This window comes from Amblyomma maculatum, chromosome 1 (assembly GCF_055883805.1).
Source record: "Amblyomma maculatum isolate TAMU_Amacu chromosome 1, ASM5588380v1, whole genome shotgun sequence".
Classification (NCBI taxonomy): Eukaryota; Metazoa; Arthropoda; class Arachnida; order Ixodida; family Ixodidae; genus Amblyomma; species Amblyomma maculatum.
Window position 1 is genome coordinate 350,527,950 of NC_139344.1, and position 26,407 is coordinate 350,554,356.

General features: G+C 43.5%; 1 protein-coding gene and 1 long non-coding RNA gene across 2 annotated transcripts in view; one reads left to right on the top strand and one right to left on the bottom strand.

Moving 5' to 3' along the window:
• Positions 1 to 16,404, bottom strand: part of LOC146207744 (glutamate receptor ionotropic, kainate glr-3-like) — a 41,945-nt gene extending 25,541 nt beyond the window's left edge. The window contains exons 1-5 of the mRNA XM_084596912.1: positions 16,348 to 16,404; positions 15,700 to 15,862; positions 12,987 to 13,204; positions 12,072 to 12,404; positions 683 to 783 (exon numbers count right to left, since the gene is read on the bottom strand). Of these exons, the coding sequence (XP_084453038.1) occupies positions 683 to 783; positions 12,072 to 12,404; positions 12,987 to 13,204; positions 15,700 to 15,862; positions 16,348 to 16,404 (872 nt within the window). The remainder of the gene's footprint in view (positions 1 to 682; positions 784 to 12,071; positions 12,405 to 12,986; positions 13,205 to 15,699; positions 15,863 to 16,347) is intronic.
• LOC146207743 (uncharacterized) overlaps positions 1 to 18,709 on the top strand; it is a 95,155-nt gene extending 76,446 nt beyond the window's left edge. The window contains exons 3-4 of the long non-coding RNA XR_014704195.1: positions 16,697 to 16,921; positions 18,562 to 18,709. This is a non-coding gene — a long non-coding RNA (uncharacterized LOC146207743). The remainder of the gene's footprint in view (positions 1 to 16,696; positions 16,922 to 18,561) is intronic.
• Positions 18,710 to 26,407: the final 7,698 nt, after the last annotated feature.

The following is a 26,407-nucleotide window of genomic DNA, read 5'->3' on the forward strand; positions in this document are numbered from 1 at the left end:
CATGGGGATCAATGGCACCGTAGTGGAGAGCTTCAGAAATTTCGACCACCTGGGATTTCGACCCCCTGGTAAGTTTCGATCACATCGTACACGACACGGGCACCTTTGCTTTTCGCCTCCATCGAAAAGCGGCTTTCAAGGCCGGGATTCGATACCGCATCCTCAGACACTGCAGTCGAGAGCCCTAGCCACTGCACCACCGCGGCGGGGCTGTCCCGTTGATTAATTACACGTTAATTAATGCCATCAAGCGTTTCTTTTTTGATGACTGAGCAGTGGTGGTGTCCTTAGGCATGCACAGAGGCGATACATCAACTATATATTTCGAGCTATATATAAAGGTTCCCTAACATGTTCTACAGCGAGCAAGTGAGACAACCATGTAGTAAAATTGCAGATTAATTTTTTTCTGTTTATGTTTTCGCTGTGCGACAGGTGGGCTTTTATTTACTTCGCAAATGAGCTTTTAACTTTGAATATAAATTAAAAACCATTGCATCGTTCCTCTGTTCTGCAGAAACCGCTGATAAACATAAGCGATATGCAAAGCAAACGAGCAAATGATCATTTGTCTACGGTTACAGCAGTGCATACAGAACAACGTAATCCGCTGACCGAGTGCAAAGGTTTATGTGAGTAGAACATTTCAGATAGCGTGGAGCATATAATGTGCGTTGCTTACTTAGTATTAAGCGACTGCGCTATTGCGTTGAGAATTTCACCACATACGCCATTCACTTGGACGTTGAATCCTCCCTTGATGATGACGTGATATGGTGCATACTGCGGAAGAAAACAAAATATATTATTTCTCTGCTATCCAATGGCGGAGAGTCATTGCAAAACTTGTTTGTTTGTTTTTTTTTTTCTACGGCTACCCTAAAAGTTTAATGTCCCAATATGCGGCCAGCAGTAGTCCTTTTTTTGTTTTGGCAGTGATAACTAAATGGCATTGTCCACGACTTTGGAATGTGACCAGAAATGGCATGTACAGCCTTTATCAAAAGTTTACAGCCCAGAGAGCTTGCTTTTAAGCCGTATAATATGACTTCTGTAATAATCGTGGAAGTCCTAGCCATTGGAGAGTAGGACAAAAAATCTTATTGCCTTCAGTAAGTATGGAAACCTGGGAATGCATTACGAACCACGTACTATCGCTCAGACGTAAACGCCATGGGCTGTAAAATTTTGATAAAGGCTGTACATTTTGTTAAATGACCAGCGCATATTTATTTAATGCTTGCGCGAAACTTATAAGCTAAGTCTCTTATTAGACCTTGCGACTCAAAGCAAAACAGTTACTTTGGTTTCTATGGTGCAGACGAGTTTGGGTGCTTGCATGGCGAATAATAAAGGGAGAAGAGGATGATAATTGGGACAAGATAGCGGCGTCATAATTGCTGCTTGTCAGATGAATGTTTAAATGTAAAGCAATAAACACCTGAAACAAGCAATCAGCATTAAGCAAAACGTTAGCACCTTACTTCGGTGATCTTACCTGCTTATCTTACCTGCTTATAGTTATTTTTTTCCTCGAACCGGAAACTGCTTTATGCATGATACTGCACAATGCCATTTGAGGTATTTTTCCTTACACTGTTTTGACTGAAAGAGAAAAGCATGCTCACTAATCCTTCTACCGTTGTTATCAGAACAGTGCAATTTAGTTAGGGTTCTCGCGTTTGCGGCATACGGGGCAAGAAAGGGAAATATGTGACGACACTATCGGCTGTATTCTAGGTATTTTTGAAGAATGCTTCACCCTTTTGATGTTGACCCACGAAGTGGCTCTAGGTAACCGAATACGGTTCCTCGACTCAAGCCTCCGTTTCTGTGATAAAAACTCGTGCTGGACTTATGAACCCAGGGGAAAAAAATCGCCTTTGTCGTTATGTTCGGCACACTCTAGTTTAGTGAAAAGAGGCATTTCCAGGCTTTGTTTTCGCTATGCGTTGAACAAGTCCTGCTTTTAAACTGTTGAAGAGACTCTCATGAAACAGTCAGCCCGTCTCGCTGCCACCGGCCACCCTCTCTTTTTGCTACTTTAAGTGACAGAAGGGATTATAAACGACAAAAAGGCACAGCGTCCAGTTATGGGTACTACTGAGGATAGGAGAGGCAGAAATACTGAAAAGAAAGAGGTTGTGGTGATACCCTGTATACATAAGGCCTTGCTTAACCTTAACAGGATCACCCAGAAGGCCAATGTGAAGGCGTTTTTTTTTAGCCCCGGTGAAACTCATGAAGTTGTGTCATGTGACTAATAAAAAAAAAAAAAGCTGAGTCCAGGATAAAAAATAAAACAACGACGTCCGTTTGTAGCATGTCAGCAGGTCGTTGTATACAAGATAAAGTTGCCCTGGGGAAGGAAAAACGTACATCGGCAAAACAGGCCGATTTCTCAGTAAAAGATTGCACGACCACAATTATAATGTGAATAACAGGACATCAGGCTCTCTGACGAAGCAGTGCCGTGAGTGCGAGCACAAGTTTGCTCGCAAACCCAGTTTTTCCTATTGCGGAATCCTGGCCTAACATGAACGCAAACTAATAAGAGAGATTATCGCTGCTAAGGCAATAGCTAATGCAGGGGCTTCATGTGTCAGCACAGCGTTCATTCTGCTATCTAAAAAAAAGAGTTGCAATTCCTTGATACACGAAGGTAGCCTGTGATTAAAGATGCCGGGGGATCCGCATCTTATCCGACCTTGTTGTATTGGTTTTGTTGAAATTGTTTGGTGTTGTTTAAAATTTAGTTGTAAGTTCAGCGCTTGTCCCCCTTCTTGCCTGCGTTTCCTGGTGCGCTGCCTCATAATCAATGGCGTATCAACTAGCCCAATTAGTAGTAGTAGCAAATGATTTTTTTATAGAATAAAATAAAAAGAAAAAAGGAAGGAAAAATATTTTTGCCTGCCCCAGTATCTGCTTTCGAAATGAGCTGAAGCACCTGAACTGCCACTTTACTGAATTAAGATAGGGAATGAAATTTACATGCTCAAATCCCCGGTCTATTATTCCTTCTGTTCATTTGCTTGACACGATGCACTCCGTGTGCAATGCGCCTCCCCTGTTCGGCAAAAAGGTTATAACATATATTGAATGCAACTCGTGGAAAATAAAAAACTCGTATTTTAAAGCATTTTTTAAGCACCTGCATGCCACATAAACAACAAGCAGCAGTCACAGATGATAGCTAACACTTGCGCTCGGAGGGCGGCCTTTAAAATTAAGAATATTTTAGCACTGTAAAAGGGTGATGTTTCATGAGCCCAGCGGCATTGCGACAGCTTAAATGCGGTCATAAGAATCTGCATCCACGTTCACCTTCGTAGCATGATTATTTTTTATCTCAACTATTGTTAAGCAATGATTAGAGTACGAGACAGCGGTGATAAATCTAACCATAACTTTTATATTTAGAAACATTTACCGGCACATTGTGACAATTATGGTATTTTGCTCTCTTTGAACTAGCTAGGTTCTTCAAGGAAGCAGCGAGAAGCAAGAGCTTAGTTTTCCTTTATAAAGGAAGAAAAACGCATCGACCCAGATGACAAAACCACAGTCGTACAAAAAGCTATAGTTCACATTGCGGCAAAGGTATTTTCTCGCGTTCAGAATGCTGTGCATAAATTAATTTCCGACTGCGTTTCGAAGCGGATCAAATGCGAATTATTTATCCTCTCCGAGTGCAGCTACAATATTAGGCCTAGAGCAGAAAGAAAGTCTGTCCAATATTTTGTGGATGTTTTTATAGTTAATGCACTAACTACCACCTATAAACAGTCAATAATACGCTAAAGCAAAGGCACGCGAGAGAGGCGCATAAGTAAAAAAGTTATGTCTGCTTACATTAAAGCTGCTCACCCGTAGCAGCCTGTCAGAAGCCATGCCGGACAGGACTCAAGCACACGACGCTCAACCGCGGCGCGTAGCTTTGTGCGCGAAAATTCCACCAGCTCCTCGGATAAAAAGGCCCGGCCGCTCGATCAAAGAGCACGTGGTTGCAGCCTGCCATATACAATGAAAACTCCGTATAGCGCTTAGTACCCTTTCCCACCGCCGCGGCGCCAGCAGTCAGTGACTGTGCAAGGACGGCGAGAGTAAGAGAGCAGGATGGGCGTACGGCTTATTGGTGGCGCTTTTTTTATTGAATTGTGTTTAACATGTTTGTTTACTGGAGACCTGAATAGATATCGCACTGCGTTGAAGACAGTTTCAGTTTCCGCGTTATTTGGCAGGTGCCTGCAAGTTTGGAAGAAAGGGTTGGTAGAAGCTTCATGAAAGCTATAGAAGTTGACTGCACAAAATGTTCCACAGAAAGGCACAAATATAGATGGCGCTGCATTTTCCTTTCTTCTCCGAGAAACTGCGCAATGAAAAGGCACAGAGAAGCGCGAAATCGGCGTTGTAAACACGACGGCGTTAGAAGCCTAGTTCACTAAAAAACCCGACGTTGGCGTGTTGAGCAAGAAATCATGACCATGCCTCTGGCTAGTTGTAGTTGACAGGTGAAATTACCGGATATTAATTTGTGGCCCCTGAGATGGGTTAATTGGCAGGAGCAGGCAAGTTGGAGCTCCTACAAGTGGAAAATTAATGCTCCAGGACACTAAAATACCCTTTTAGACAAGCCCGGCATTGAGGTGGAGTGGTTAGGGCGATCGACTACTGTGCCCAAGGATGCGGGATCGAATCCAGGCTGAGGCGGCCGCTTTTCGGTGGAGCGAAAAGCAAGGCGTCGTGTGCTGTGCGATGTCAGTGCACGTTAAAGAACTATAGGTGGTCGAAATTTCCAGAGCCCTCTACTAAGGCGTCTCTCATAGCCTCAGTCGCTTTGGGACATTAAACCCAGTAAACCAATAAGCTGACCTTTTAGACAAGCTGCTTTTAGGCCACGCTGCGCGGCTTGGTTAAAGCGAAGCTCTATATCAATGTCGAGTGGCATTTCACATAATGTGGCAGGTTGCGAATGTATATTGATCAGTATGTGCAAGCTGAAGCTTCATTTAAGGATCAATGATTAAACGATTAGCAAAGGAGATGAGCGCGGAGGAGGGGCTGCTAACTACAGCCATTAACGTTTTCTCATCATACCCTTAAAGACGGAGCTAAAGTGTGTCCTATACTACTTTTTTAACATAGATATTCATGTTCCTAAACTTGTACAAAGTAAACTTGTGCTTGACAGTTTTCAAATTCCCTTTAATTATCAGACAAAATTACTGAAGGGGAGCTTGTGCACATTGCTTTTGCGTTACTGAGGGGTTCCCTGTTGCTTGTAAGGGCTGCCAGTCTCCGAGAACTCTGATTTTCCTGTGAACTTTTACTGAGGCTAGCCTGCATTCAGCATTTTATGCTGTAGAAGGAGCACATTATCTTATTAGAGGTGTCATCTACTGTTTGTCAGCCAGCGCTGTGCGATGCAAAACCTGGACATGCGAAGCAGATCTCACCAGGTAGCACGAACCATGGGCCCAATATTTGAATGTGCTAGCAGAGCACTGGTCTTGTGCTGGATCGAAAACTACCAACTCAGTACCAATATTGGGCCTATAGTTTGCGTTTTCTGGGTCCAGATACCACCAGTCTATGAACGCGCAGCTAAGGAGGTTTTTCTGCGGTTGAGCGACTGAAGATGTAATCTTTCTCATCACTAAACACAAAGGGCTGGACTCACCCAAGTATCAATAGATATGTGTCTAATAGCCTGTGAGCATGTCATTAGTGGGTTGATAGCGATTCTTTAAAAAACTAAAATAGCGAATTTCACGCACGTGGGCTTTTAATGCAATCATGTTGGTCTACATGTATTGAGGTGACTGGGTGCTCGAGTTATTCAGGCAAAGCAAGATATCGGGTCTCGGCTCATTTACCTTTTTTTATTCAAACTTGTTTCTACTACGAATAGGTCATGTTTAATCACTCTGAAAGAGATCAGCTATCGATAATGAAAAGCATGTTTTTACGAACCGCGACGAGACTTTGAGCTGCAAAGGACTCGCTTATATGCATAATATACCGAAGGTATACGAGGCTAATACCTAGATGACAGATCATTCAGTATTATCTAGCATATCTGACTGCATTTACATAGACGTAGAGTATGGTACCTATTCCCTCATAAAATACAACGCCTGATGATAACGCCAAGTCATTTGTGCTGCTGCTGCTCTGCCTGCATCAGATGATTCGACACAGCCGCCATAGCATTTACTAATATCTCTTTCTGAATGCATTGATAGGTCACGGCGCATATATTTCGTTCTTTTCCTGAGTGCCCATGCAAATGTATGGGTGCAGGCAATGTCCCAGTTTATATGCCCCTTTTTTCCACGTATCTATAGGGTGGAAGTGCCGTAGTGAGCATTTTATTCCGCTGCTTTGGGAAAGAGCTGAGGGTAAAAGGCAACAGCGAATACATATGCATATTAATGCCTGGCGAAATAACCCAGTGGACGCACTTCAAAGCATAATAATTGATCTGTAGACAATGAAATCACAATGGTAGTTCTAGAAAACATGTTATCAAGGTATTTAAATTTATGTTCAATAACATCAGAGGAGAAAACAGTTCATGGTAAGCAGCGAACATCGGCATTAAAGAATGCGTGTACTTAAGAAATGTAGAGATAATTGGCCCAGAAGACGCGAGTGAAATAGCGAAGTGTAAACGGCACAGAGTTCAGGATATTCTTTCTAGGACACAATTTTACGCTAACAGCCTCGAAGGAAGAAAGCAAAATTCCCGCTGCTTCCGCTAAAGGACATTAATTGCGTATATTTCTTTTTTGGCCCATGCTTGAGCACAAAAGAAAAAAAAAGAAACAGAAAGGAGCCTTACCAAGGGTGTGCCGTGTCTATGAACGAGATAAACGAGATCGCATTCTGCCAATTCATTGTGAAGAGTTAGATCAAAGCTTATAGGTCTTTATAAACTACAGCTACTGTCTTGTATACATCACTGCCTTCCGTCAAACTTTATGCCCAACCATCTAAGCCTACGTTTATTCTAACGTGAGCCCGCTATCTTTGGTATCAACCCAGCAGTAACCCCGCAAGAGGCAAAACGCAGGATGTTACAGATTAATAAAAGGCAACAATCAGCTGTAGACAAGACCATTTCTTAAGACGTAGTATACACTATCGTTCAACACTATTCTCGTGACCCCGTCTCTGGACATTACAACGAACCAAATCCCACCGCTCTAGCAGCGCTATACACATAACGCTATGCCGAGATAAGCAGCTACAGTGTGGACAACACTGCTATCGGTTCGGCTAGCCAAAACAGGCTTACTAAAACGCAGCAGTGTAACGCACTAGCCCTACCACTAAAAAAAACAATGCTATCACACTCACACGACTAGAAGTAGATGCTATTCCAGCTCACTGCAGGGTTAGTGGCGGGCCTTCGGTATTCGCAGCCACCCAAGCCACATGCTTCTACGCCACCGTGAGACCACCACCGCGAACCTTGTCTGCCATCAGCTACCCAGGCACGACTGAGGAATGCTTCAGCGGCTTGGCCAGACCGACCAAATCGCGAATCACGTGGGTAGAGCTCCTTCGCTGGTCGGCCGCTCGTTTGGCTATCATCTATGGTCTACCGATGTTAAACAGGTGCTCAATGCCCTTCCGACGATGAACTTACCGGACATGCGCAGTTGTATTGGATGTACGCTCTCGCGCTCAAGTCGGCGACATATGCCCCGTCCACCTGTAGTTTACTCAGAACCACAATAAGACTATAAAACACGCACGCAGCCTGTAGAATTACTACTAATCAAATAAAGTGAGCCAAAATCCTATTCTATCTTTTTTCAAGAACCAGCGTAAAAGTATTTCAGGAATGTATGAATGCTTTTCCTTTTTAGTCACTGTTATCACTGTGCTCTCGCTGTGCAGTCAGAGACAAAAGTTTGCGGGATGCGGATTTGCGGAAAAACATTTATTTTTTCATTGCCTCGCTGGTTTTTCCTGTGGTAGTTATTCTCCGATTGGGGCATGCATGTACCCTCGTGATTCGGCACATTTCATTCAGTACGTTTTTCTAGTCACACAGTAGGAAATATTTTCCCAGGAACTCACCTCCCGCAAACTTTTGTTCCAGACTGTACATACGTATTCCTTCACATATTTTCCTCTTTCAGTTTCTGCGCCAGGTGGAGTCTTTGGGCAGCCTCGAGAGGCGGCGGAGAGTTTAGGCAGCCGGCGACATGAGTCTTTCGCTGGAACTTCCCTCCCCTACGAAAATTTAGCCGGGCACCACTTCGTTTTAAAAGCTCGGTTTGACGACCTGAACAATGCCATTGTAAATAAAATGGGGGAAATTTTGAAAAAAGCAAGTAAGCGTATAGACGTGGAATATTTTCGAACTAAGCTCGCAGCTCGTTTCTTCCCGCGCTGAGCTGCTTTCTGCGCGTCCATCTCGCAATATGAGAGAAAGATCAGTTTGCATATTGATTTGTTCTTTATTTTCCCTACCAAAGTTAAAATGAATTTTCGACACAACATGCTAACAAGAATTTTAGTGAAAGATTCTTTTGGCGGATATAATACTTGAACGACACATTGAACGACGTCCATATTTACTCAAGTTTCTGGATGCACAAGAGAAAAGTATATTTAGTGACAACAGCTAGGTAGGAATTAAGGTAGTGTAATGAAAAATAAAACGAAGCATACATCAGAAAGCAATCTGAAATCTAGGATATTCGATAGGATAGCATAGAAAGGAAGGGGAGGGGAGGTTTCGGGTTTCTTGTATGCTCTATAGTTGTAGCGCTGCTTCGCAACCGACGTGCAAAGATTGAGTCCTGTTCGCGGCAATCGCTCCAGTCGGGCGAGACGCCCACGCAGATGGCACAGGGCAGGAGAGCGGCGTCTTCCGCGCCGGAGTCAAGATCAGCAGCTCCACTTAGCTACGCTGGTACGAGCTCACTGCCTCGCTTGGTCTTCGGTACTGCGCGTCAATAGCTTGCGGCTTGGCCGATGCAGTATATGCGTGGCTATGGCCGGGTCGTCGTCACGCGTCCACTAGCTACCACATTCCTTTCCCTCCTATACCCTTGGCCGATTATCCGCTGAATCACAGTCGCGCCCTCTACGTTACCATGGAGACGGCAGGCTCGCTGATCTGTTCCTTACCAGCCCGGCGTGGAGATAGTGGTTTGCGGGCTTGGCTGGGGATCGGAGGGATAGTGATTCGATTCCCGGTGGAGGTAGGCGTTTTCTCTATGTGCCACTACGGCGGACACTTTCCGCACACAGAATCTGATTACTTAATTCCCTCATGCGCCAAGAAAGGCTTTCATCTTAAAATGTATTAGGAGGGATTGTATGTGATTATAATTGGACTGTGTTCCGATTATGGAAGTGTTAGCATAATCTTTTGCTAGTATGTACTAAGCATATTTTTAAATTTCGTAGTATTAAAAAGAATATAACTAGAGTAGAGGCGATCCCATGAATGCTAATAAACGGAAGAAATACCGCCTGCCACGAAAATCCCCGAACTGCTCAATCCAGCTTTAGTGATGCTTCTTTTAAGGGCCTTCTTTAGACTGCAATGAAGTGTACAGTAAAAAAAAAAAAAAAAGAAAAAAAAAAAAAAGAAAAAAACAATAGATAACAGTTCTTAGCACATGACTGCGCATTACTTCGTGCAATAAATTCGTGAGCGCAATGAGGCATTTGCTTAGGAAAAAGGGATGAATATAAGAATATTGTAGCTGAAAGAGCAGTCCTGTATTTCAGAACGTCCATGGTAGTAAACCAATGACCAGGCTGTTGATAAAAAATGTTATCTATTTAGCCTGCCACATCCTAGAGAGTGGGGACGTGAATCTTCTTTATAAAATGAATTCACTCAGTGCAAACAAACTTTCTTAATATTGATCGTTTAGAACCTCGTTTAATTATGTAGCGACATGGAAAATACAAAACTGTTATTGGACTGAAATTATAGTCTGCAATTTTTAATTGTCATGACCGTCAAATATACTTTAGTACTACAGCTATTAGGCTCATGGCTATTGCCATAGTTCCGCGTCCTCTAAAGTATGCTTGTTGGCCCTTCATATTTCGGTGTAGCTTATCACTGCGTACGTTTACTGGATTTTAAATGAGAGCATTGGAATTCATATGCAATGCTCTGAGGTGCATGTTGCACTGGTGCTGATTGCTCTCGCTTTAGCGGTGCTGTAAGAGTTTATTTGCAACAGTCAGGATTACACTCAACACATCTTTCTGCGAAATATTCTGCAGGCGAGCAAGAACATGATGGCTTTCTTGTTGTCCTTAGTAACAGTTTATTTTAGTAGAGTTTCATATAGCTTTGTTTCATTATAATGCGTCGTAGTACGAGGCAATATCACCGCCTCATAGGAAACGAGGCTTCATAGCCATTCTGGCAAGGACGTCTTCTTTAGCTCGGGCTTTGCGGACAAGAAATATGACCCACTCCAACAACAGTGACAGAACAGCGACAGCGAGACAGGTGCAGAAGAGTGCAAATATCCCTTGAAAGTTCTCGAAAGACAGCGTGTCTCTGTCTTGTGGTTGACCGCAGCCTTCCCACTGGCCCGATGACTCGCGCCACCACTTTTGGATGAGGCCGCCCTCCAGAAGTCGAAGGATTCTGCGCATGTGAAACGAGTGGGGTTAGCGTAGCTATCACTCATAATAGTGTCTTACTATAACGGGCGCAGTTGTTCGCTGTGAAATGTTTCGATCATAAAGCTCACTAAAGCAGTAGAATTTCACAACACCTCTAATGGTGCTACTAACAGCAAGCTGCATTGAGCAACTTGGTTGATATTCCTTATGAGAATTAGCGCAAGAAAGGAGAAGAGGCAGACGAGCAGAAATCGACACGAGCCCTGCACAAGTACTGTACTAATGATATTATTGATTGGTTTGGTGAAATTAAATGCCTTATACAGGCGAAATAACGAACGGGAGAGGGAGTGAAAGCTCTAGTAAGACACAGTCGTCATTGTCAATGCTCTGTATGTGAAATCATTAGATGATTCGCCGACGCAAAAAGATGCCACCAGAAAAACCTTAGATGTCACGGCAGACCTGACAAAAAGACTCAACCAATACGCAAAAACTGCCGCATGAGGGCTAAGATGAAGATAGGCAATAATAACGATCTAGGATAGTTAAGAATAATAAGATTCTTAATAACTTAAACGATTTTTCAGAACTGGTAATGAGGCTAGTGATAAGGATTAGAGATAATATTGCTAAGGAATGAAGGTATGAAGTGGTAGACTAAACTGAGTATACAGTTATAATTATTAAGAGATTAGCGGTATGGTTAAGGGCAATAACGAGAAGGACTAAGAATGCAGCACACGACATTCCATTCACATATCCGTGTACCAGCTGACCCCAGTGCAATCCACGATGACCAAACGATGCTTCCGCTCTAGCAGCGCGTGGCTTCTTTCACAGATTGCGATAATCCGTGTTTCATTGAACGTGGTCTGAACACGTACAGCTAGAAGATAGGGGCATTTTGCATTTTCCTCCAAAGTCGATCGCTGAAGCCGGCATTGGATGCTGGGATCTGGATATCAGCAACAGAACGCCGCAACCGCTGAGCCAAATAGTGATTGTTTATTTCTAAAATACTTGTTCTGCGCAAGACGTCGGTTCTGAATTCCGCTAGCTCAGTTCTCAAAACGTACATGTGTGCGCTCTATGACGTATCATACTCCGATAACAATTCGTAGGCTGTAAAACTGTGACCTCAAATCTACAGGGCAAGGACTTCCAAAAATACGATGTCATGTTAGAATCGCGACATTGACATATTGTGGCTGAACACAAAGTCGAAATGGCTGGTGAAAAACAGATAACCAAATTTCCCCATTGAAGACAGCAATAGCATTTCTGCGGTCTTCCACAGTCTACTTTTTTTTAGATGAAGAGTAATTATAAATACCTACTTCCTTGTGACTCTTTAATAGAACTAACCCAGCAACCAAGTTTAGAATAATTTCATTTCCTGCATCTCATATTAGCGAATAGAAGTCCCTATATATTCTAATTAATTTTACTTGCTTGCAGAATTTAGAAACGAAGGACCTAGCAGGTGTGCACCTTCGATTGATGACATTGCGCAGTCGTGGTTCCAAGCGCTTGCTGAGGAACAGCACTGCGTTGTAGGTGTAGCAGGGTGTCTTGCCCACGTAGAGCTCGCCGCGAGTGTCGCTGGCGGCGCATGCCTTCTCAGCATGGGGAGCGTGCGAGGCTCGGCTCGATATTAGCACAGCTTCGGAGCGCATGGCTTCTCGCATCGCTTCAGGGGTCAGGATGCGGTAAACCGGGAGCACTGAGGCGTGCTTCTGTGCCATGCTCCACACTCGGCGGTAGGAAGGATCTGGAGAACCCTGCGCGCGGAACAGCACATCTTATACGTGCGTCTTTGAACTGAGCACAGCGCAGGAGGAAAACATCGACCACAAGCGTAACAATGAGCAAAGTGGTGGGGGAAGCCTAATACCCTCCCGGCCGACCTGAAAGGTAGTTCTGCAAGCAATGGAAATGCTTTTACAGTAGTAGCATTCATTGATGTCATGATGACACTAATGCCAACACTGCTAAGAAGAGGATGTCGATAACTAAGCACACTTGGTCTACTTAATGCAGTTAAACATTTAAAGATAATCCTAGCCATACTCAAGCGCGGCGTCACAATTCGGTCATAGTACGACTGATATTAGGCAACTTTGCTTTGTTCGCCATGCATAACCAGTTCATCAGTTAGGTGCGACCGCAGATAATGCACTGAATCATATGAGCGAACTTTAATTCAAAAATCCTGTCATTTCGATTGGTATATCGATTTGTCAGTTTCAGTTACTGCACAAAGAGATTTTTCTCGGTTCTTGCAGATAACACAGTATATCCAGTGTTTACAATAATAAAACGCCTCGTGTTAGTTTCCTTTGTTACGACTACTTACTCCTTACCCTAATAGAAGACACAACAGAGCTTCCCTGTGGGAGATATGGCTTTAGCCACGGCCTTTTGGCGATGTCTTGGATAGAATCTATTCTGTCAGCCTGTTTCTTGACCATCATGGAAGCCTTCATCTGTCCCGCGAAGGAGGTGCTCATGATGATCACCAGCACCCAGAAGACACTTGTCACCAGGCGGGCCGGAACAGCAGTGGGAGTAGTGGCGGAGGCTGCGCATTAACCGGCATCTTAGATGACACAGCAATGCGCACAGTAGCAAGTGCCAGCGAGCATGAATGAAAATTTGAGCATAATCATATTAAACTACTAATGCACCAGATGCCCCAGCTTAATGCAACCCAGCTGCTAATAGTCATGATACGTCCCAGCCAAGACACACTAAAAAGGGCTGTCAAAGTCGCGTCGCCTATAGCCTTCAGTATTTTTTGTTCTCTGAAGTAATTAACTAGAAAACTTCTAGTGAACTTTTATTTATTGCTTTCAAGAATAAAATGTCAATTAAGAGTCTGTAGACTGCGTTGAAAAAGAGCGCCATGAAATTATTCTGTACGAAAAATGGCACCGGTTGTGCAGCTAGGGAGAAATCTACCACGGGATAGTTGCTTCCATGCATCTCACCAGCGCACACGCAAATCTCTATCGTAGACAGCACAGTAGAGGAAAGCATATTTTGTTTCCTGAGACGCGTCTTGGAATGCTCAAGCAGCGTCGATGTCACGCCCGAGCTTTTGCATAAGACTAGTCATTCTTTAAGATAGTAAGATGAGCTGATTTACGTGATCACACATCAAAGCAGTTTTTTTTTTTTTTTTCAGTAAAATACGTAACTTCTGAACTGGCAACTCCTGCTTTGCAAGTGGAGATTTTTCCCTCCCAATATTTGCTTTTTTTTTTTTTTTGCCTGTGCCGTGTTTCTTCAGAAGAGACACAATAACGAGCTAGGGCACTTCCGCTTGTTTAAAACCTAGGTTATCTTTGACCGGGACACTTATTATATGTATCATCAAAACTTTTCATGTCTCTTAGAAGCATCACGAAAACAAGACGGGACGAAGTGAAATAACACAAAGATTCCAGTGCAACATTCAACTTTTTATGACCTGCTATTGTTGTGCATGTATGCCTGTACAAAGCTCCGGCGTTAAAACTAAAACAGTGAGGATGATTTGATGACACAACTGGTGCGGTTCATTTTTTTATTACGTTCATAACAATGGTAGGAAATATGGCTGTTATGAACGAACAAAGCGGTCGATAAGCTTTAATTCGGCGACCTTTTCAGCCACATAACTTGCGTTATGGCGGCAATAAAAAAAGGAGGAAATGAGGACGTTGTGGTATTTATATAGATCTTGGAATAGGATCAATTTTCTTTAATATCATTGAGATGTTAAGTGGTTTCACGTAAGTTAGGTCGATTTTGGGTTGCATAGAAGGCGAGAAGAATTAAGGAAATGTTTTGAAGGCATGAAATTGACTTGACATAATAGAGATGATAGAGAACTCTAGAATCGAGACAAGAAAGAAGCGGGAGTAAATAACTATCCTTTCTGCTTGCGCTTAGTATATTGAGGTAGAGAGGCCACGAAAAAAAGAAAAATTGCCGAAAGTGGGGCTCCGGTGACAAAGCGTAGGACGACATTAGGGGCTGTTGTTGTGCAAAATAAATTGGTGACTACACTGCCAGGCTGTTGCTACACTACTGTAGTGCAGGGGAGGTATGTAACAAGCAACCGTTCCACAGTGCGCATTGTGCAACTGCTTATCTTCCTTGATGCTTCGTAGACGATGCGTGGCTGCGCGCACATGCGCACGTCACCTGATTGTCGGGGGCAATAGCATCTACTTTCTCAATTAGTGTTTGACTGTCGCTGATGATTTTTTCAAAGCTGACCTGCAGAACCCAATTTGAGGGTGTGTTGGCCAATAGCAAAATAACAACACCATCCGATTTTGTATATAGCTTGCAGGCTCTGCGCATATCATCTCCAGAAAAGCGCCATATGATCTGGCGCATCACCTGACGCTGCGTGAATTGAACGAATTTTCACCACATGTCCACAAAAGAGAGAGTACAAAGCTTGCTCACTGCGTATCTACCTCCTGCCAGGGATTTGGGTGCAAATGATGTAGGACTGAAAAATCAAAAATTCTGACACAATTTTTGTATAAGTAAAGCTCTGACTGCAAACGTTTTCTTACTCCAATTAGATAATCAACGGTACATCTAGAAGCGTCACAAGACATGGAAATCGAACTCACAAGAAGCAGTTTGCAAATTATTTTGAATAAAAAATTCGCATTCGAATTGATGTAACGACGCTGTTCAGACTGAAATTTTTGGCCCGTAACCATGCTCAAAGGACATGTGCGCAGGCGACATTATGTTCAGGTGTAACTGGCTGAAAAAAAAAAAAAAATGAGATTATTTTTTACATTGTTTATAACGTTTAGCGGTTCTTTTACAATGGAGGATGGTTCTGAAAGTCAGGCATTTTTTGCGAATATATTATTTGCTTAGCAGCTTTGCGCAATATCGTCTATTGATTATATTCCAGGAATTGAACGAATAAAGCACTTTTTTTTAACCCCGTGATTGCTCTATTCAAAAGTGATTGAGGATCTAGAGATAACATCGTTATTGCTGAAATGATTGGTGCTACCAGCAAGAGTGGCGGCAAGTATCACTTGCCAGAGTTCTCACCTTCGCAGAATGTGTTAGCAATGAGCTCCCAAAGAGCATCTTTAAAGTCGTGAAGCCACGAGTTCCCCTCTGCCGTCGTTCGCTTCCAGAATTCGTTGGCTTGTGTGCTGTATGCGATCACAATAGCCGAAGAAAGCACGGCTCCAAAGAAGCATGCCCAGACCTAAACAAAAACAAACACACCTGTAGTGTTAATTGCAGTTAACGGACACGAGAAAAGGATTCATAACGCAAATTCCAACGATTTTTAGCATACAAAATAACTTCAAATTGAATTGCATATAAGTGAAAAGGAAAGTGACAAAGGTAATCCCAAGCGACGGAGAGCGCCATTAATTGCTCTTAAGAGGAATTATGTTGAAAGCAGAAAACGGAGCTAGTTTGGGCGTTAATGATGACTCGGGGTAGCCGGATATCATTTGAGGATGCAAAGTAGATCTAAAGAATAAGAAGGCTAGCTTGAGCTGGAGAGAGTTAGGTGACGTTGTATAGGTTTACTGAATATTGCACGATGGGTGACTTTTCCGAGTAGTATGCGTAATCTGTCCGACTGTGATTACTATTTTTATGCATTTGTACAACTGATGCCTCAAACAAGAGCAGTGACAGTACACTCGCAGTGATTTGACCTGTCTTTTCATAACGTGCCAGCGCCTTCTTTTTCATTTGCATCTTTTCCAACAAGATAGACATAGAATCTGTCATATGTCTAGTAGAATTTGATTTTACACGTACTTATCTATGGCTGAATCGTTCGTACACAGCGGCGTTACCTTTAGGTCGTCGTTCTGCGCCAGGACTAGCTGTGTACATTGTTGGAGATAAAGCTAAAATGTATGAGGGCAGTTGGTTTCCTGAGCAATTCTGTACGTCGGAGAAGCCCGGAATAGCCCTTCGAAGTCCAGTTCCTACAAGCAATTAAAACAAAATCGCAGTGCGTGCTTGCTGAATGCTGTTGGTCCTGGGAACCTCGCACATTTTGCTCGAAATTTACCAGGTTCACCGTATACTACATGCCTGCCAGCTGAATATGCGAGCTGTGTCGAGGATGCTGCCGTTGCTTCCGCTGATGCGCCCCGCCAAGATGACCAATTCGATGGGCACGAAGATCTGCACGCCGAAAGCAACTTTTTCGGCCTCGGCACTGGGGTTTATTACTGACAAGGCCAAGTCAACCTCCTGCAGAGGAACAAAATAACAATACTTAAAGTATCAAAGCCGGGTGAATATATAGGGCACGCTGTGGTCACACTTTTGATTTTAAGGCTGTCAACGTAGGTTAAGTGGGAAAAGCGGTCAATAACAAAGCCTCGACAAACCTCGGTCTTGAATTCTAAACAAGCCAGTACTCGCAGGTCCGGCCACCTAACTACGCAGAATTTTCCCCCTGCTTTTGTATACCAGGTGATTTTGCGTTCAAGCGTAAAAAAAAAAAAAAAAAACTGGACAAAACGTATAGAAGTACATCATACAAAGGTGTCTACTCAATAAAATATGTTTCTAGTTTTTTTTCATTTCTTCCTCTCTTTCTTATGAGCTATGATATCTTATCCTGTTGGCCATTGGTTGAAAAACATTCTTCTACTCTTGCATACCTTTTTATTGCTTTCTTTGTTTACACGCATATAAAGCGGAGGTGTTAACTGGAATGAATCTGGATCCTTCCTGATCATATTATCCTGGCACAGAAGAGTGCAGGCTCAATATACCTCGAAAATTATAAAAAACAGCAATTCGGAAAGTAAGGCCTCTTGCATGAAGATTGCAAACAGCACTAAACGCGTTACATCTCAGAAAGCACATAGTTTGTACGGATATATAACGCACTCACACTGTGCATGAGTGATCGAAAACAACTGGGAAATACTGTTCTACAAATTTAGTACTTTTCTTAATTTCATGGTGTCAACGTTCGATGTACCTGAATATTTAATGCGCTTCAAAATAGTTCGCTACGGCCCCAAGAGAATCAACTCCACATATCCAAGGTGAAGTACAACACGCCATGCCAATGCGGAGCGGACGCATTACTAAATCTCTCCAGTTTACCGCATGAGTTATATTTAAGCGTGCATGTTTCAAACAAAGTTTACCTTTACTTTACGCTTTATTTGTTTGTTTGCTGTGTACGTTTTAATTTATGCAGACACTATGGCTGATAACTAAAAGCTGGGATATAGGCGGCTGCAACTGAATTGAAGAGTGTGTCCATTAAAAAGTTGAAAATTTGTTATGCGGCAACGCTAAGAGGAGAACCTTTTATATAACACGGGATTGGGACTTCTTTAGGGGCATAATGTTATTTTTTGTTTTCACTGTAAAAGCAACAACCAGCCCTGCTTCCACCCTCGAGTCATCACGAGGTCAGACAGATATTGCGTACTTGCCACCTGTTCAGTTCGCTAGCCTGTCCCCTGTAATACTCGTTCAGGCCCCAAATGCCAGAAGGCGTTGACTTCCTGGGATTTTTGGTACCGTGCATTAAGCTCGCGCTGATGATGACCGCCCTTGCATTTCAGCTCCACTGAAACGTGGCCACTGCAGCCGGGCCGGTATTCGATCACGCAACCTTGGACTCTGAAGCCGAAAGCCAATGGCATTGAACATCCGCGACGGGCAGCCTGAAAAGATGCCCAATAAGGGAAAGGCGTCTAACCGTGGAATCGATGCCCATTATTTTCTCCCTAACAAGAAAGAATTGTCCCGCATTGTTGTTCGATCGATCGCTATCAAAAAGCCATATTTTACACAGCACACAGATCAATCATTTCTATGAATCAACCTGAACTGCAGTAAATACTTTGAAACGAATCCTCGACCCGTGTGTGAGCATGTTGTAACCTATTTTATTTTTTGTTGTAGCCGCTGAGACACACCACAAAGAGGATCGAAGACTGAAAAACTTAAATCGCAGCTACACGCTGAAGGCCATTCAGGCGGAAACAAAGAAAAGAGCCCCTTAGCGTCCGCTTTCTGGAATATAAGACACGGCTGAGCAAGTGCCGCTACACATGCCGCCAATAAATGATTTTGAATGAAATGAAGTCTTCTTACATAAGCTAAGCAGAAACACAGATGACGCGAAGGTAAGCGGGGAGGGTATAATGGTGTAATAAAAGCCACAACGTCCATCTCCGGCTCTATTCGGTGCCGTTTGCAAGTCAACCGTAATCAAAGGTCTCAGGCTCTAGGCGGGGCGGGGTGTGCTGATATGCGACGGCGTTAAGACGCACGTTCACCAGAGAAGGTAACGAACAACGCCACAGAAAAAGACGGGACAGAGGCAGTGTTGTTCCTTACCATGTCCCACGAACTGGCCTACAACGACACTCTTTTAATTGACCGAAGAAAACGGCGGAGCTGGACACAGTTAGCGTGTAGAAAAGATCCAGTCATAGATTTGATGTTGCACGTAGAGCGGCGGCGTGGAAAAGCAAATCAATTGCGCTGAAAATAAATTTGGTGAAGAAGTGGAGCTCGCGAATCCGGGACCTTCGTGTCTCGAGAGGGACACTCAACCCCTAGACCAAGCAGCCTTTTTTTTTTCTTCTTTAGTACCCCTGGAGAACACCCCACGCCGACACATGGCTACGATTGGTCAAAGCGAGGCTTTATTCTATACCGGGTATTGTATGTACACAATATGGTAGCTTGCGATTGTGTGCTATAATGAGCACACGTGAGGTAAAACAGGCACGAAATAAAAGACTGATGATTAGGCTAGTAGCAAAATGCGTGTACTCGAATAAGAATGGGTCAGGGAACCCGCAGATGGAATTGCTTAAAACTGTCGCGTCATGTACGAACTCATTTATGAGCTCGCACTTAAAGGCAGAGCTTGTGACCCCAGAATTTTCTATTTCTCTCACTAGACGTCCCAACAAAGGAATATTTTGAATGTATCACGCTCTTTCGACACATTTTTCGTACGTCACACCTACAGGACCCGCGAGTGTGAGAATAAAATGTGGCCTTCATTACGTCTCTCTGTACCATGCCGATGAGTCCTGTCCAGTTCCCATCCTCCGTTCTAAGGCCCCACTGTGTGTCCCGCGCTGGTATCAAGTTGTAGCTGCAAGCAATGAAAAAAAAAAAGTCATGTTTCAGGAGACGCAGTAAAAAGTAAAAAAAAAAAAAACAAAAACGCAAAGGCTCTAGACCTACTCTACTGCACTCTCACATTAAGAAGCCTGAAAATGTCGTACTCGAGAGCTATCACAAAGCAACTTGAGGAACTAACCGTGAATTGCGTTTTAAGTTCGCAACTATGCGGCGGGTATAGGTTCAGAATTGGCGGGGGTCGTGGTGGAGGGCTACTGTAGTTAGCAGTAGGATAACCACTTCGAACTTGACAGCTGGCACTTAAGGGTTCCATAAATTATATCGGTCGCTCTAACTGGCATCGCTATCAGAAGGTCTAGTATGGCATTTTGCTATAATTACGCAATCAATCCTTTACGGAGAGCATCATCCTGACGGTTTTATGAAAGTCTAATTAAAGTTTTATTACAGAAAATTTTGAGTGAACGCAAACCACCGGACTTACCTCATCCGCAGGGAAGACAGAACAGCTTTCAAAATTTCACCACATACCCCTTTAATGGACACATCAACGCCTCCACGTTCAAACACATGGTAGGGTGAGTACTGAAATAGAAAAACAAATCTACAGGTGCAATTCAGGGGTGAAATGTTTTTTATTAAGGACTACACAACAGATTTTGCTAAGGAACAGTCTACAATAAAGTAAATCAGAACTCTCTGTTGCTTTCTGGTGGGCTTTTGGCAACACAATATACGCCGCAGTAGAATACAGCTCAAAGACCACTGCGTCAACTATGAAATAAAGAAGTTCAGAGTTTTCAAATGCGAGCTACAACTTTCTGTTTACTTAAAGCACCCTTCCATACAAGTAATAGGAAACTGAAGTTATGGTTCATAAGAAAGTTGCACAGAACGAACTCTTTCGAATCTGGCATGTTAGAAAGATTAGTTCTAGATCTAATTTCTATCATACGCAAAAGGCCTGCTTCCAAGAAAGGAGGGGGAAAGAAGTAAATAATAAAAGAAACGCTTTATATGCAGCACCCTGAAGAGTTTTGAGCTGTTCGCCTCCTTCCTGTGTAAATAAAAAAAGCAGCTGTTGAAACTTTTGCTGAACAACCTTTCCTTATGATTCCAGCTATGTGCGAAAGATAAACATCTGTCCAGTTCTACTTACTCTTCTTTAAGTGAATTTTCATGAGTGGGTCAGATATCCAGATACAAATGAGCTGTAGTAGTTGGTAGCCCAGTATCATCTGCAGTCGACAGTCAACCCCATACAAAAATGGTCTATTTGCTTCAATGAAAACATTTATGGTCAGCTTTGAATGTCTATGGACTTTCATAGCTACAAAGTGCCATTATAATATCTGTAGGCAGCCATACAAAATTCTGTACTGCGTTGGCTATAGGTTTTGAACCATACAAAACCTCTTTAGATAGCTATAAAATTTTTATGTTCCCGAATCTATTGACCAACAGCCATACGGTGATCTACCGCTTTCTATAGACAGGGAAGTGGCTCTAGAGCTACAGACCGCAAGGCATACAATCTGTTTTAGCTTGCTACAGAAAACAGCTTATGTTCCTAAAACTATAGAAAAATGGTCAAACAGTTATCTTTAGCTGCTTATAGAGGTGTAAATGACTCTAAAGCTTAAGTCTGCAAGCCAGTCTTGGATAGCTATAGAAAAATTATATTCCTAAACTTACAGATAAGTAGTAATACCACTATCTTTAGCTCCCTAATAATAATAATAATTGGCTCACAGGAAGGGAAAGGCGCAGTATCTGTCACACTTGCTATGTGGACACCTGAACCGCGCCGTAAGGGAAGGGATGAAGGTGGGAGGGAAAGTGGATAGAGAGAAGGAGGAGCCGTAGTGGAGGGCTACGGAGTAATTTCGACCACCTGGGGATCTTTAACGTGCGCTGACATCGCACAGCCCACGGACGCCACTTCGTTTCGCCTCCATCGAAATGCAGCCGCCGTGGTCGGGTTCGAACCCGGGAACTCCGGGCAGTAGTCGGGCGTCTTACCACAGCACCACCCCGGCGGGGCCTTTAGCTCTCTACAGAAATATAAATCCATCTGAAGCTACAAACTGCAATCCATATAGGCAGCTTTATGTAGCTATAGAAAACTGTATGCTCCTGCAGCTATAGAAAAGTACTCGTAAAGTTATCTTTGGCTATCTACAGAGATGTGAATGCCTCCAAAAGTACCGATACAAAAGCCACATGAACAATTTTAGCTAGCAATAAAAAAAACTTATGTTCTTGAAGCTATAGACCGGTAGCCATGCAGTTGTCATTAGGAGCCTACATAGATATTAAATGGCTCTAAAGCTACCGGCTGCAAGTCATGCAAACAGCTTTACCTAGCTACAGAAAGCTGCGCGTTCCTGACGCTATACATACGTGGTCATACAGCTAGCTAAACTATGTAGCTGCCAATACAGATGTAAGTGCCTGTAAAGCTAGAGACTGCAAGCAACATATATTGTTTTTGCTGGCTATTGATTAATGTATATGCCGACAGCTGTAGACCAGCAGTCATACACCCTCCTTTAGCAGCCTGTATAAAGTCAGGAATGCCTACACATGAAGGTACACACATCGTCGGTTCGAATCAATCTCACAACTCTTAGCCTCCAAATTGAGTAAGAATTGTGTGCTATATGCAACAAGAAATTGTATATGATACCACCCAGAGCAATGCGCGACAAGTGCTTTACAACTGGTGGTTTACAATGTCTACGCGGATTTCGAGAACACATACACACCTACATACAAAGACGCACAATTGAAGGTATGTATATTGTCTGTTCGAATTCCCCTCGCGAACTGCCTCGAGGTTGAATAGCAGATATATGCTATATGGTACAGTAAATCGTAACACATCAATCGCAATGCTGCGCGACGAACGAATTGTGCCATAGTTTTGATAGAATTCGTGGGCCACTGTCGTCGCATGGAAATCAGCCGGCGGTGAGTATATCCGACCCACGGCGGATTTTTTCGTAGTGTCCATCAGCCTATGTTCAGTTATTAAAGCATCGAATTGAAAATCAACGACCAAAAACGCATAGCATGGTTACTGCATGGGTGTATATATCCGCAAGCAAGCTATACTACCACATTTAAAGTTCCTAGTTGTCTATAAAAATGCTAAAGGCTGCAGTATACAAAGGCAACCACAAGTCTATAGACGAGGTTAGACTTCTATAGCTCAGACTATAGCAACAGTTATGGCAAAAATTAAAAACTGCCATAGGAACGACTATAGATATTTTGGCCGTATATTCATAGCCGGCCGTATTAAGGTAATTCAATAGCTGACCATAGGAAACTTTGGTATGAGGCCACACACCTAATTGTCTTTTATGAGTCAATACCAGCCCCCGGATGCCACACTGTATCGCCTGTCATTATCTATTTCTCCCCGCCCGCATAAAATATTGGTTGATTTTTCATTGTTGTAATATTCAGTCAATAAATGGTAAATAGAGATAATGCGCACAATAATTAGCTTTCCGTCTTCTGTGCATTGTGCTCGATGTTGATAGTGTGCAGTAACACATAGTCTCATAAAGGAATAAAAACCGCCATATGCATAAAAACTAAGCCTTTCAGGCATTTTGTTCAAACTTTGGTTACACCGCTCGTGGTTTTCCCCTTAAAACAATTATTCCCTCTTTGGCCCCTCGTTCCCCGTCTTCTCAGTGAAAACTACCGTCGTATAGCCTTGCTTTAGCTTCCATCATATAAACGTAGAAAAGCACATGCAGCTGAGTAGCCACCTCTGCTCCTTCCCCAGCTATGATCCTGCCAATTCCCTTTACCGTTAATGAGATAAATTAGTACCATCTTTGAAAAGTAGCTTAGTGTTCTTAGACGATTCAACTACCACGGTTGTGCTACATTCGAACTCAAATGAGTCACACCCACATAAATGTTCGGTTGCCTTTAGAGTAATTCAGTAAGTGTCAGCAGCAATAGAACGACAGGTGTGGCGCTCCGCCGTGCACTTATTCTCCCAGACATGAAGAAGACACACCAATCCGACTATTAAAGCTTTGCAGAAAGTCTTGTAGTGGAATTTACCGCTTGCTAAAGAGCTTCCAGTTCTTATAGTGACGCCACGCGGCGCGTCTAGCTAAGTGAAAAGTTTCCATCTGCAAGTGTCTTCAGGTCACGCTCCTTAATGCTCTACATGCGATTTGAGCTGGGGCTAACGGAGGTGACCAGCACGCTCTTCTGTCGTTGTGTTTCAACTATACCTTAGCATTTTTTGCGTTTGACGAGCGTGCTGAGTGTCCAGCGCAGAGCATGATGAACAAGAACTGGAGTGAAAAAAAAAAGAGCACAGATCTGCCTTTCTATCTCAGGCATTCAGTGCTAGTAGCAAAACGTTTGCTACAAAAGTGTATTTCTGCGAAAAGGGCTAAGTTTTCTTTATTGTGCAAATAGTATGCACCTGGAACTTGCGGTGTTGTACGCACTGCATTGAATCTGGGCAATATAGGGGCAATATATCGTGACTATAGAGATGGCCTGTGCATCAGCAGTGATTTGAATAAAGCGGATTTTCGTTACCGATGCCACGCTGAATTGGTTAGAAGCATATGCAAATACCTATTGGCAGGAGAGGAAAGAAATGACATTGGAGATAGTGCTCTTTGATAGAATCGATCACTGCGCTACTCCGAGTGCTCAAGGCCTCGTGCCGTAGTGGCGCGCGTTAAGGTAAAAAAAATTATCGTTTACTATAGGTAGCAAATACGAGCCTTTGAAAAGGCTGAAAGCGAAAAGGCCGGGATATGTTTTTCAGGCAGTCTATAACACACACACACACACACACACACACACACACACACACACACACACACACACACACACACACACACACACACACACACACACACACACACACACACACACACACACACACACACACACACACACACACACACACACACACACACACACACACACACACACACACACACACACACACACACACACACACACACACACACACACACACACACACACACACACACACACACACACACACACACACACACACACACACACACACACACACACACACACACACACACACACACACACACACACAGGCAATTCTGCATTTCACAATAGATTATGAACCACGCTGTGAGCTTTACAACCGATATGAACTTACAGCAGATTCAGGAATCATCTTTGATAGTTCCGATGAGATGACTTGCAGAACAGATTAAAGAAAGCGCTGCAAACTCTGACATTGCACTTACCTTCACAAATAGCAAGTTTGGTTTGGTTTGGTGTGTGAGGTTTAACGTCCCAAAGCGACTCAGGCTATGAGAGACGCCGTAGTGGAGGACTCCGGAAATTTCGACCACCTGGGGCTCTTTAACGTGCACTGACATCGCACAGCACAAGGGCGCCTTGCTTTTCGCCTCCATCGAAAAGCGGCCGCCGAGGCTGGGATTCGATCCCGCGCCCTCGGGAACAGTAGTCGAGCGCTGTAACCACTGCGCCACCCCGGCGGGGCCAAATAGGAAGTAATTTGGTTTGTGGAGTTTAACGTTCCAAAGCGACTCAGACTATGAGAGACGCCGTAGTTGAAGGCTCCGGAAATTTCGACCACCTGGGGTTCTTTAACGCGCACTGACATCGCACAGTAACCGGGATCCTTGCTTTTCGCCTGCAACGAAAAGCGGCTGCCGCGGCTGGAATTCGATCCCACATCCTTGGGCACAGCAGTCGAGTGCTCTATCTATTGCACCACCGCGGCGGGGCACTAAAGATTTCCATTTAAGAGTACGACGCGACAGCTTTAAAGGCGCCCGTTTGCTGGCGCCCCTTGCGGATCCTTGTTCGCGTATATGCTCTCTCTAATTGGCCTGATCACTGATGTTTTAATGCATCTTTGTTAACCAGCACATACTGATTGGCATAAAGTATCAAGGTGCCACCTTATTTGAAAGACCACCCAATATAGATAGACATAAAAAAAAAAAAACCTTTAAACAGCGTGAGCGTGCCTGTGTGGCTTAGGAACAGCGTGTCAGAATCGGCATTCAATTGTTCTAGTGGACTGGATTCTGATCTCACCTTCCCACCTCAAATGCGAAGCCGGAGTTGGTGGCGCCTGCCAACTCAGCCATGTCATGTGATCTTGTGACGTCGCACAGCCTGACAGCTAATCAGTGCGCTGCAATGTCACTTGCCAATTGTCACTTGCTTGAAGCATGACCCTGTTTTTTCGCTCCCAATGCTGTCGCCGACTGTATACACTGACAACGCAGATTCCAGTTTTTCTGGACAGCCCAAAAGAAGCCCCCTTTTCTGGCTCGTCAATCATTAAACGATGATGATTCGTAATAATTCGGATCAAACGAGGCAAGTAACTGTTTCAAACTGGTAATAAAACTATATATGGTTGCATGCTATATCTGTGAGCGAAAGTTCAGCACCAACAAGTGCGCGGTTTAATTTGTAGAAATGTTTTGCAGTTCTTGTTTATGGTCTCAACAGTCACTTTATTTTCCTAGTAAAAGGTCCTGCAACGTATAAATGTCGTCAGAAAGGTAAGGGGGACCCATTTGGCCTCCAACAATAGTAGGTGAATTTGCTGGAAAAGTTGCCGAAATGA